Source organism: Erinaceus europaeus, chromosome 2, assembly GCF_950295315.1.
Source record: "Erinaceus europaeus chromosome 2, mEriEur2.1, whole genome shotgun sequence".
In the NCBI taxonomy this organism is placed as follows: domain Eukaryota; kingdom Metazoa; phylum Chordata; class Mammalia; order Eulipotyphla; family Erinaceidae; genus Erinaceus; species Erinaceus europaeus.
Genome location: NC_080163.1, coordinates 7,174,819 through 7,184,569, shown reverse-complemented (window position 1 = coordinate 7,184,569; position 9,751 = coordinate 7,174,819). Strand labels below are relative to the sequence as shown.

Sequence of the window (9,751 nt, the reverse complement as noted above, 5' to 3'; positions counted from 1 at the left end):
AGGACCGGCATAAGGATCCTGGTTCGAACCCCGGCTCCCCACCTGCAGGGGGGTCACTTTGAAGGTGGTGAAGCGGGTCTGCAGGTGTCTGTCTTTCTCTCCCCCTCTCTGTCTTCCCCTCCTCTCTCCGTTTCTCTCTGTCCTATCCAACAACGACGACATCAGTAACAACCACAATAGTAACTACAACAGCAATAAAAACAAGGACAACAAAAGGGAAAATAAATAAAATTAAAAAAAAAAAAAAAAGGATAAGGCTGGCGAGACAGCATCATGTTTCTGCCAAGGACTCTCAGGCCCGAGGCTCTGAGGTCCCAGGTTCAATCCCCTGCACCACCATTTATTTATTTAAAATAAATAAAAACTTTTTAAAAAGAAATGAATGTAGTGGGCCTGGAGCTGATGTGGTAGACAAAACGGACTTAAAAAATGAGGTCCTGAGTTAGACCCTGACCATCAAATATGCCAGAATAAAACAGGGTACACACACACTCCTCTTATTAAAATAAACACAAACTCTCTGCCTCTCCCTCCCTGTCTGTCTGTCTGTCTCTGTCTGTCTCTCTCTGTCTCTCTCCCTCTCCTACCACCCCCCCAGCCTTGAAGCTGGGCATGGCGCATGCGCACGGACAGAGGCCCGGCATAAACTACATCACCCAGAAACCTCCGCGCGCACTCACTGCTGGGGCCAATGACGGCCCTAGAAGGGCAGCTTCCTGCGGCGTCGGGGCGGGACTTCCGGCGCCGCGCCAGCAGAGGATCCCTCAGTGAGCGGCGGCTGGTGCCAGTGGGCCGGGGCGCTGCGGCCGGCGGGTGCGTGTGGGCGGCGGCCCCGGGGCCCCTCCCGCCCGGGACAGGCCGCCGCGGGTGCAGGCTCCGCCCGCCGTCCGTGCAGCGCGGGGCCGCGCTTTGCGGGGTGCTGGCAGGTGCGCTCGCTGCAGGCGCCTCGCGGGGTCCCTGCCCGCCGCCCGTGGGGGACCCGGGGTCGGGGCTCCGGTCGCTGCCCGGTGGGCCGTGGGGTCCCGGCGACCGGAGCGGCTGCGGCTGCGGCACCTGCGGGGTGGGGGTGTCGGTGCTCTTCTCTCTCTCTCTCTCTTCCTTCCGTCGTTTCTTTCTTTCTCTTTCTTTCCTTCTTTCTTCCTTCCTTTCTCTCTCTCTTTCCTTCTTCCTTCCTTCCTTTCTTTCCTTCTTTCTTCTTCCTTTCTTTCTTTCTTTCTTTCTTTCTCTTTCTTTCTTTCTTTCTTCCTTCCTTCCTTCCTTTCTTTCTTTCCTTCTTTCTCTCTTTCCTTCTTTCCTTTCTTTCCTTCTTTCTTTCCTTTCTTTCTTTCTTTCCTTCTTTCTCTCTTTCCTTCTTTCCTTCTTTCTTTCCTTTCTTTCTTTCCTTCTTTCCTTTCTTTCCTTCTTTCTTTCCTTTCTTTCTTTTCTTTCTTTCTTTCTTTCTTTCTTTCTCTCTTTCCCTCTTTCTTCCGTTCGGGATGAATGTTTTACATTGGACAGTCAGTGCAGTCGTTCGTACATGCAGAACACTTCCCGGTTCCCCATATAACGCTGCAGCCCCCACTAGGCCCAGACACCGAGGTGTCGTCCTTTCTGGGACCTGTGTCCCCCCCCCCCACCCCAGAGTCTTTTACTTTGGTGCGATACGCCAAGTCCAGTTCAGGTTCTACTTGTGTTTGCTCTTCTGATCCCGTTTTTCGACTTCTGCCTGAGAGTGAGAGCATCCCACATTCACCCTTCTGTTGAGGTGTCTGTGTTTTTAACTTGATTTATTTATTATCGGACAGAGGCAGAGACCCCTGCAGCCCTGCTGCACCTCTCGCAGAGTTTTCCCCCTGCAGATGGGGATGGGGGCTTGAACCCGGGTCTTTGAGTACTGTCATGGATGCTTCTCAAAAAATTTTTTATTTATGTATTTATTTATGTATTCCCTTTTGTTGTCCTTGTTTTATTGTTGTAGTTATTATTGTTGTTATTATTGTCGTTGTTGTTGGATAGGACAGAGAAATGGAGAGAGGAGGGGAAGACAGAGAGGGGGAGAGACAGACAGACACCTGCAGACCTGCTTCACTGCCTGGGAAGCGACTCCCCTGCAGGTGGGGAGCCGGGGGCTCGAACCGGGATCCTCACGCCGGTCCCTGCGCTTTGCGCCACGTGCGCTTAACCCGCTGCGCCTCCGCCCGCCCCCTAGGGTTTATTTATTTTTTATTTGTTAATTTGCGGGAAAGAGGGGGAGCGGGAGCACGAGTCCGGCCTATGCGATGCCCTTGGTCCGGGCAGCACCTGCTGGGCGCGGGAGGGGCTTGAGACGGGGCGAGGGAGCCCTGGGGGGGGGGGGGCCCGCGATGTTCTCCTCTCTCGGAAATAAAAAGAATGGAGGGGGGCCCGGGGGTCCGGCGGCAGCTCACCTGTTAGTGTGCAGAGACCCGGTTTCAGGCCCCTGGGCCTCACCTGCACGTCTCACCCCCACCCCTTTTCTATCTGCCTCTATCCAGTAAATACTAAAAAAGTTTAAAAAGAGGGTGGGAGGGGAGTCGGGCGGTGGCGCAGCGGGTTAAGCGCACGTGGCGCAAAGCGCAGGGACAGGCGTGAGGATCCCGGTTCGAGCCTCCGGCTCCCCACCTGCAGGGGAGTCGCTTCCCAGGCGGTGAAGCAGGTCTGCAGGTGTCTGTCTTTCTCTCCCGCTCTCTGTCTTCCCCTCTTCTCTCCATTTCTTTCTGTCCTGTCCAACAACGACGACATCAATAACAACAATAACTTCAACAAAAAAACAAGGGCAACAAAAGGGAAAATAAATAAATATTAGAAATACTTTTAAACAAACAAACAAAAAAAGAATGGAGAAGTTGGCCTTAGAGAGTTGGACTTGTGCCTGTGGGTGACCCTGGTCACACAAAATAAAGAAATACAAGTTTCCTTCGGTCTGGAGAGAGAAGATTGTGGAAGTGGGGGTGAGGGAGGGCAAGAGGAGTTTCCGCTGGGACCTCTTGCTGGGAGCTGGTGGCCAGGGCCACAGCATAACGGTTATGCAAAAAGCTTCCTTGCCTGAGCCCCCTGCACCACCATTAGCCACAGCTGAGCAGTGCTCTGGGAAGAAAGGAGAGAGAGAGGGGAGGGGGAAGAGGAAGAGCTGCGGGCTGCTTGTGTCTGGAGGCCTGGCCTTGGCATCAGGAAAGGCCGATGGTTGGGACGAGAGCAGCTGGCGCCCTTCCGTGCCAGACCCAGAGCTTAGATGGCAGGTGGCCGCCAGGCCTGCGTCTCCGGACTGGACACGGCCGGGGCGGGGCACAGGCTCTGGGCATGGCATCTCCAACCTGGGCCTGCTCTGAGCTGGGCGGGGAAGAAAGAGGAGGACGGGGAGGTGGGGGCTGGGGAGGGGGCTCAGCAGGGCTGTGTGGCCTTCCAGGCCGTGGCCGTGGCCCATGTCCCCGGAGCAGTGGAGCTCCTGGAGGAGACGCAGACTCCCGTCCCGAGACGTGAGGCCGGACAGCGTTGCTCTTGTGGCCTCGCTGGGTAAGCAAGGTCCTGTTTAAGTTTTCTGTTGCTTCCTGGCAAATTATCTCAGAACTTAGGGCGTTGGGAGTCGGGCAGTAGCGCAGCGGGTTAAGCACAGGTGGCGCAAAGCGCAAGGACCGGCCTAAGGATCCCGGTTCGAGCCCCCGGCTCCCCACCTGCAGGGGAGTCGCTTCACAGGTGGTGAAGCAGGGCTGCAGGTGTCTGTCTTTCTCTCCCCCTCTGTCTTCCCCTCTTCTCTCCATTTCTCTGTCCTAACATCGACATAAATAACAACAATAATTACAACAACAATAAAAAAATAAGGGCAACAAAAGGGAAAATAAATATAAAAATTTAAAAAAAAAGAACTGAGTGGGTTGAAAAGACACTTAAGGGGAGAAGGGGGCTCACCTGGTTAAGTGCTCACGTGACAGTGCACAAGGACCCGAGTTCAAGCCCCCTGGTCCCCACCTGCAGGGGGAAAGCTTCACGACTGGTGAAGCAGGGATGCAGGTGTCTCTTTCTTCCTCTCTATCTCCCCCTGCCCTCTCTATTTCTGTCTCTATGCCACTAATAGAGAAGAATAATAATAAAGAGCCACGTGGGGTGGGGGCCAGGTGGTGGCACGTGCAGTAGAGCACACACGTTGCTGTGCCTGAAGACCTGGGTTCAAGCTCCTGTCCCTCACCTGCAGGGGAAGTTTCCCGAGCAGTGAAGCAGGTTTGCAGCTCTCTCTCTCTCTCTCTCTCTCTCTCTGCCTCTGTATCTCCCTTTCCTCTATCAATTTCTCTATGTCCTATCAAATAAAACTAAAAAAAATGAAGAGAGAAAATACCCCTGGCACTTGTGGATCCTTAGTGCCAGCACCGAGCCCCAGGCTAATTCCCTGGTGACGGTAAAGGAAATTAATTAATTCAGTGGCCTAGGAGGCAGTGCAGTGGATGGAGCATTCGACTTGTAAGCATGAGGCCTTGAGATCGATGCCCATGTCGCATGGCCACGGGGTAGTCTGCTCTCTCCCTCGTATTAAATGTTAAAAGCAAAGAAAAGAGACCAAGTGGAGGGAGTCAGGCTGTAGCGCAGCGGGTTAAGCGCAGGTGGCGCAAAGCACAAGGACCGGCGTAAGGATCTTGGTTCGAACCCCCGGCTCCCCACCTGTAGGGGAGTCGCTTCCCAGGCGGTGAAGCAGGTCTGCAGGTGTCTGCCTTTCTTCCCCTCTCTGTCTTCCCCTCCTCTCTCCATTTCTCTCTGTCCTATCCAACAACAGCTATAACGACAATAACAACTACAACAAGGGCAACAAAATGGGAGAAAATGTTCTCTGGGAGTAGTGGATTCCTAGTGCAGGCACCGAGCCTCAGCAATAACCCTGGAGGAAAAAAGAGAGAGGCCAGTGGCAACACAGCTGGTAAAGTGCACAGATCACTGTGCACAGACACCCAGGCTTATGTCCCTGCCCCCACCTGCAAAGCAGAGGCTCCCCCTGCCCCTCTCTTGCCCTATTTCTTTCATCTTTACCACAATAAAGTAAACAAGAGGAAATAAATGGAGCAGTGGATTTAGTGTGCAGGCACCAAGCCCCAGTGATAACCCTGGAGGCAAAATATATATATAAAGAGAGAGAAAATTAAATATTTCCTATCATAGTGGGTTTCCCCTTTTTCTTTTTAATTATTTATTGGGTAGAGACAAAGAGGAACCAAGAGGTAAGGAGGAGATACAGGGAGACAGACACCTGCAGCCCTACTTCACTGCTCGCGAAGCTTCCCGTGCGGGTGGCCGGGGGCTCGAGCCCAGGTCCTTGCACACTGTGCTGTCCGCCAACCAGCTGTGCCTCCACGCGGCCCCGTAGTGGATTCCTAAGTGCATTCGCCGCTGATGCAGTAAGCTGGCTGGGCACCTCTTGGCGTAACTTACATGCTTGGCCTGGCAGCACACACATTACGTCTTCAAAAAAGCCCAGCAGGGGAGTTGGGCGGTAGTGCAGCGGGTTTAGTGCATGTGGCGCAAAGCACAAGGACCGGCATAAGGATCCCAGTTCGAGCCCCCGGCTCCCCACCTGCAGGGGAGTCGCTTCCCAGGCGGTGAAGCAGGTCTGCAGGTGTCTGTCTTTCTCTTCCCCTCCTCTCTCCATTTCTCCCTGTCCTATCCAACAACAATGACAACTATAATATTAACAACAACAACGGTAGACAAGGGCAACAAAAGGGAATAAATAAATTATATATATATATATATATATATATATATATATATATATAAATTTTTTAAAAAGCCCATAAGACAGGCCTCACCTGGCTCCTGCAGGACGCCAGGGCCTGCAGCATGGAAGTGCAAGTCCATCTTGACGTTCGTGCAGCCTTCCTGCTCCATATGTCGGAGTGGAAGCTTTTGGGTCAGAAGGCCAGTGGACTTGTGCTGACGTCTCAGTTCTCACAGAGTCGCGCCAGCAGGCCGTGAATGTGAGGTCGCTTTACCTTCCAGTTTGGGGCACACACCCGCAAGTGGCTTTTGTAGCCAGTTCCTCCCTTGGTGCTTCACCACCACCTGATTGATTGATTGATTCATTCATTCAATCTCTTTACTAGCTCTGGCTCATGGAGGTGCTGAGGACTGAACCGTGGACCTCTGGAGCCTTCCGGCATGAAAGGCTGTTGCTCTGCCTTTGGTGCTGTCTCTCTGGCCCACCGGCAACTGATTTACAGGCTCTTTGCTTTGAACCAGCCATGCTACAGAGGCGTCCTTACTCACCTGCCTTACCTGCAGGCTGAAGGGACGGGGACGCCGGGATAGAGACTCAGCGCAAAGCCACCGCCGGCTTTGGGTGGAGGACTGGGGTCAGGAGTCTAACTCTTGGTCCCGCAGATACTCAGATGCTCTGGCCACTCCTTGGCTGGGTGACTGTCCAAAGCCCCGGACTCACTGCCCTGCGCCTGCGCCCTCCACCAGGTGACATGTCTGGGACGTGCTGTGTCCAGATTTACAGACGCGAGGCGTCTGCTTTTCTGTAGCTTGCTGGTGTTTCTGGAAAAGCGTCACAGCTGAGAACTTCTACCCACAGGCCCCACTCGGGAGACGTGTGTGACGCAGTTTGGGGAACATATTTTTGCACCCACCCGGCTGAGCCCCTTGAGCGCCGTGCCCGCAGGACTCGCACACCAGCACCTGAGTGCTGTCGGAGGGACTTGCGGTTCAGTGTAAAGCTTGACCTGCTGCGGGCGCAGTAGATGGACAGAAGCTTCTTCAGAAAGGAAAAGGGCCGGACTGGTTATGAAGAGCTGCAGCCCCTGTGAGGGAGACCGAGGTAGAGAGAGACACAGTGTGAAGAGGCCTCGTGGTCCGGGAGGTGGCGCAGTGATAAAGCTTTGGACTCTCAAGCATGAGGTCCTGAGTTTGATCCCTAGCTGCACATGTGTCAGAGTGATGTCTGGTTCTTTCTCGTATCTTTCTCATTAGTAAATAAATAAAATCTTAAAAAGAGAGAGTGAGAGTGAAGAAGAGACCTCAGCTCTTAGAGATTCAGTGTGGTGGGTACCAGGCCTGAGCCTGGGTAGTGCACGTGGCAGAGCAGCACGTTGTCCAGGGAAGCTGTTATGCCAGCCCTTTCAGATTGCCATTGCTATTTAAAGTTGCTTTTTTTATAAGTTTCTTTAATATTTATTTTCCCTTTTGTTGCCCTTGTTTAACATTGTGGTTATTGTTGTCGTCATTGTTGGACAGGACAGAGAGAAATGGAGAGAGGAGTGGAGACAGAGAGGGGGAGAGAAAGATAGACACCTGCAGACCTGCTTCACCGCCTGTGAAGCGATTTCCGCGCAGGTGGGGAGCCGGGGGCTCGAACCGGGATCCTTATGCCGGTCCTTGCGCTTTGCGCCATCTATGCTTAACTCACTGCGCCACCGCCCGACTCCGTTTTCTTTTTTTTTAATGATAGGAAGAGAGAGAGCCATACCATTACTCTGTCATGTACCATGCTGGGAATCAAACTCGGGACTTCATACCTTTAAGTCCAGTACTCTAGCCACTGAGCCACCTCTGTAGCTCCTTCCTCCCTCCCATCCTTCATTTTATTTTTTTCATTCTTTCTCTCTCTATCTCTCCTTTCTTCCCCCCTACATTTCTGTTTCTTTTTCTCAAGCTAGTTTTGGTGATTCTAAGTGTTTTCTGGTTCCAGGTAAATGTTTGTAATTTTTTGTCCGGCTGCGTCACGGGGGAGAGAGAGAAGGGATCGGAGTGGGGAGGGAACACAATTCTTTATTCACACAGGCACCTCAGAGTTGGGTGAGAGCGCAGCGGTTCGGGCCACATGGAGCTAGCAAAGTGGCCGCCCCCAGCTATGCGCAGCACCCTGCTCTGCGTCCTGTCTCCGAGGTGAAAAGGGGCAGAAAGAGACCAGACCTGCAGCAGCAGCAGCAGCAGCAGCAGCAGTGGGCTTTATGGGATAAAAACCACAAGTGGAAGTCGGGACAGGATTGGTCAGGAAAGGCACTCCGGGAATAGTTTCAACTCTCCCAGGAATTGACAATACCCTGAGGGGACAACATGATGGATGTGACTGCATCTGCACAATTTCCCAATAATTTTTGTTCTATTCTCTCTTTCCCCCCCCCTTTTGTTACCCTTGTTTTATTGTAGTTATTGTTGTTGTTGGATAGGTCAGAGAGAAATGGAGAGAGGAGGGGAAGATGGGGAGGGAGGGAAAGACAGACACCCGCAGACCTGCTTCACCACCTGTGAAGCGACTCCCCTGCAGGTGGGGAGCCGGGGGCTCCAACTGGGATCCTTAAGCCGGTCTTTTCACTTTGCACCATATGTGCTTAACCTGCTGCGTTACGCCCGACTCCCCTCTTTTTTCTTATCTTTATTTATTGGATAGAGATGGCCAGAAATTGAGAGGGGAGGGGGTGAGAGGAGGAGAGAGAGACAGAGAGACACCTGCAGCCCTGCTTCACCACTCGTGAAGCTATCCCCGTGCAAGTGGGGACTGGGGGCTCGAACCTGCGTCTTTGTGCCCTGTAATATGTGTGCTCAACCAGGTGCACCACCACCCAGCCCTTTGTTATATTCTCTTTAGGAAAATACTGTGGGACCTAGCTGAGTATCACATTAATTTTAAGGTTTTTTTTTTTTTAGGGGATTAACGTTTTACAGTCAATAGAAAGTACAATAGTTTGTGCATGCATAACATATCTCTTCTTTTTTTTTTTTTTTACCCAGAGCTCTACTCAGCTCTGGCTTATGGTGGTGCAGGGAATTGAACCTGGGACTTTGAAGCCTCGAGTATGAGGGTCTCTTTGCATAACCATTATGCTGTCTACCCTGCCTGTGACCCCTTTCTGTGTAAAAGTGGACCATGACTTTTGACATCCCAGTGTTTTTTTTTTTTCTGACAAAAACGGCTGTTCTTTATCGCAGGGAAGCTGGGGGTGGTGGTGGTGGCGCAGGGCCACACAGGTCTATGCAGAAACTGCCGTCACCTGCCAAGATGCCGGCTGGGTCTGTGAGGAAGTCAGGTGAGTGAGCGGCAGCTCCTGCCCCTTTGGTCCACCCTGTGGCCAGGCCGAGTGACTCGGGCCGATGTAGGGCGCGGCCTTCCCCGTCTTGCCCAGGATCTCCAGCAGTGTGTCCGCACTGTGTTCGAGTTGATACGCACCTTCTTCCTGCTTGCTGGGCAGGTCGATGTCAAGCTGTACTCCTCCCAGCTTGTCGAGGACCCGTGTGACAGCATTCGGACAGCTTTCACAGGTCGGGTCTATGGAGAACTCGTGTTTTGGCATCGCAGCGGCTGCTTGGCGCTGGTCTGTCGTATGCTTTACATTGGTTTGTTCTAGCCCTCCCCCGCCAAAAGAATTGGATGAGTCCTATTAATTTCGCGGGCCTGCTTGGCCCCGCCCCAAGAAACCCCGAGAGAGGGTTCCTGAGTCCGAGAGTTCCAGAGTTCCTGAGTTCGAGAGTGCGAGAGTTTCAGAGGGTTTCCCAGTGCCAGAGTTCCTGAGTTCCAGAGTTGGAGAGTTCCGGAGTTACAGAGTAAGAGAGAGTTCCAGTGTGCCAGAGTTTTCAGAGGGTTCCCGAGTACGAGAGTTCAAGAGTTCCAGAGTTGGGGAGTTCGAGAGTTTGAGAGTAAGAGAGGGTGTTTGTGCCGCCGCAAAGAGACAGCAGAGTTCTGTTTGGTGATTAGTTTGTCTTAGTTTGTGAATCGTTGTTCCTGAATAAAGAAATACAGCTTCCCTGCCCAGCCGTTGACTCCGCGTCTCTGTTC

General features: G+C 52.7%; 1 protein-coding gene across 1 annotated transcript; it reads right to left on the bottom strand.

The window, feature by feature from the left end:
* Window positions 1-8,677: 8,677 nt before the first annotated feature.
* On the bottom strand, window positions 8,678-9,287 carry ATOX1 (antioxidant 1 copper chaperone). The gene has a single exon (XM_016194751.2). It carries the CDS (start codon window positions 9,267-9,269, stop codon window positions 8,949-8,951), a length of 321 nt encoding a protein of 106 aa, XP_016050237.2. The 5' UTR covers window positions 9,270-9,287; the 3' UTR covers window positions 8,678-8,948.
* Between the last annotated feature and the right edge of the window lie 464 nt (window positions 9,288-9,751).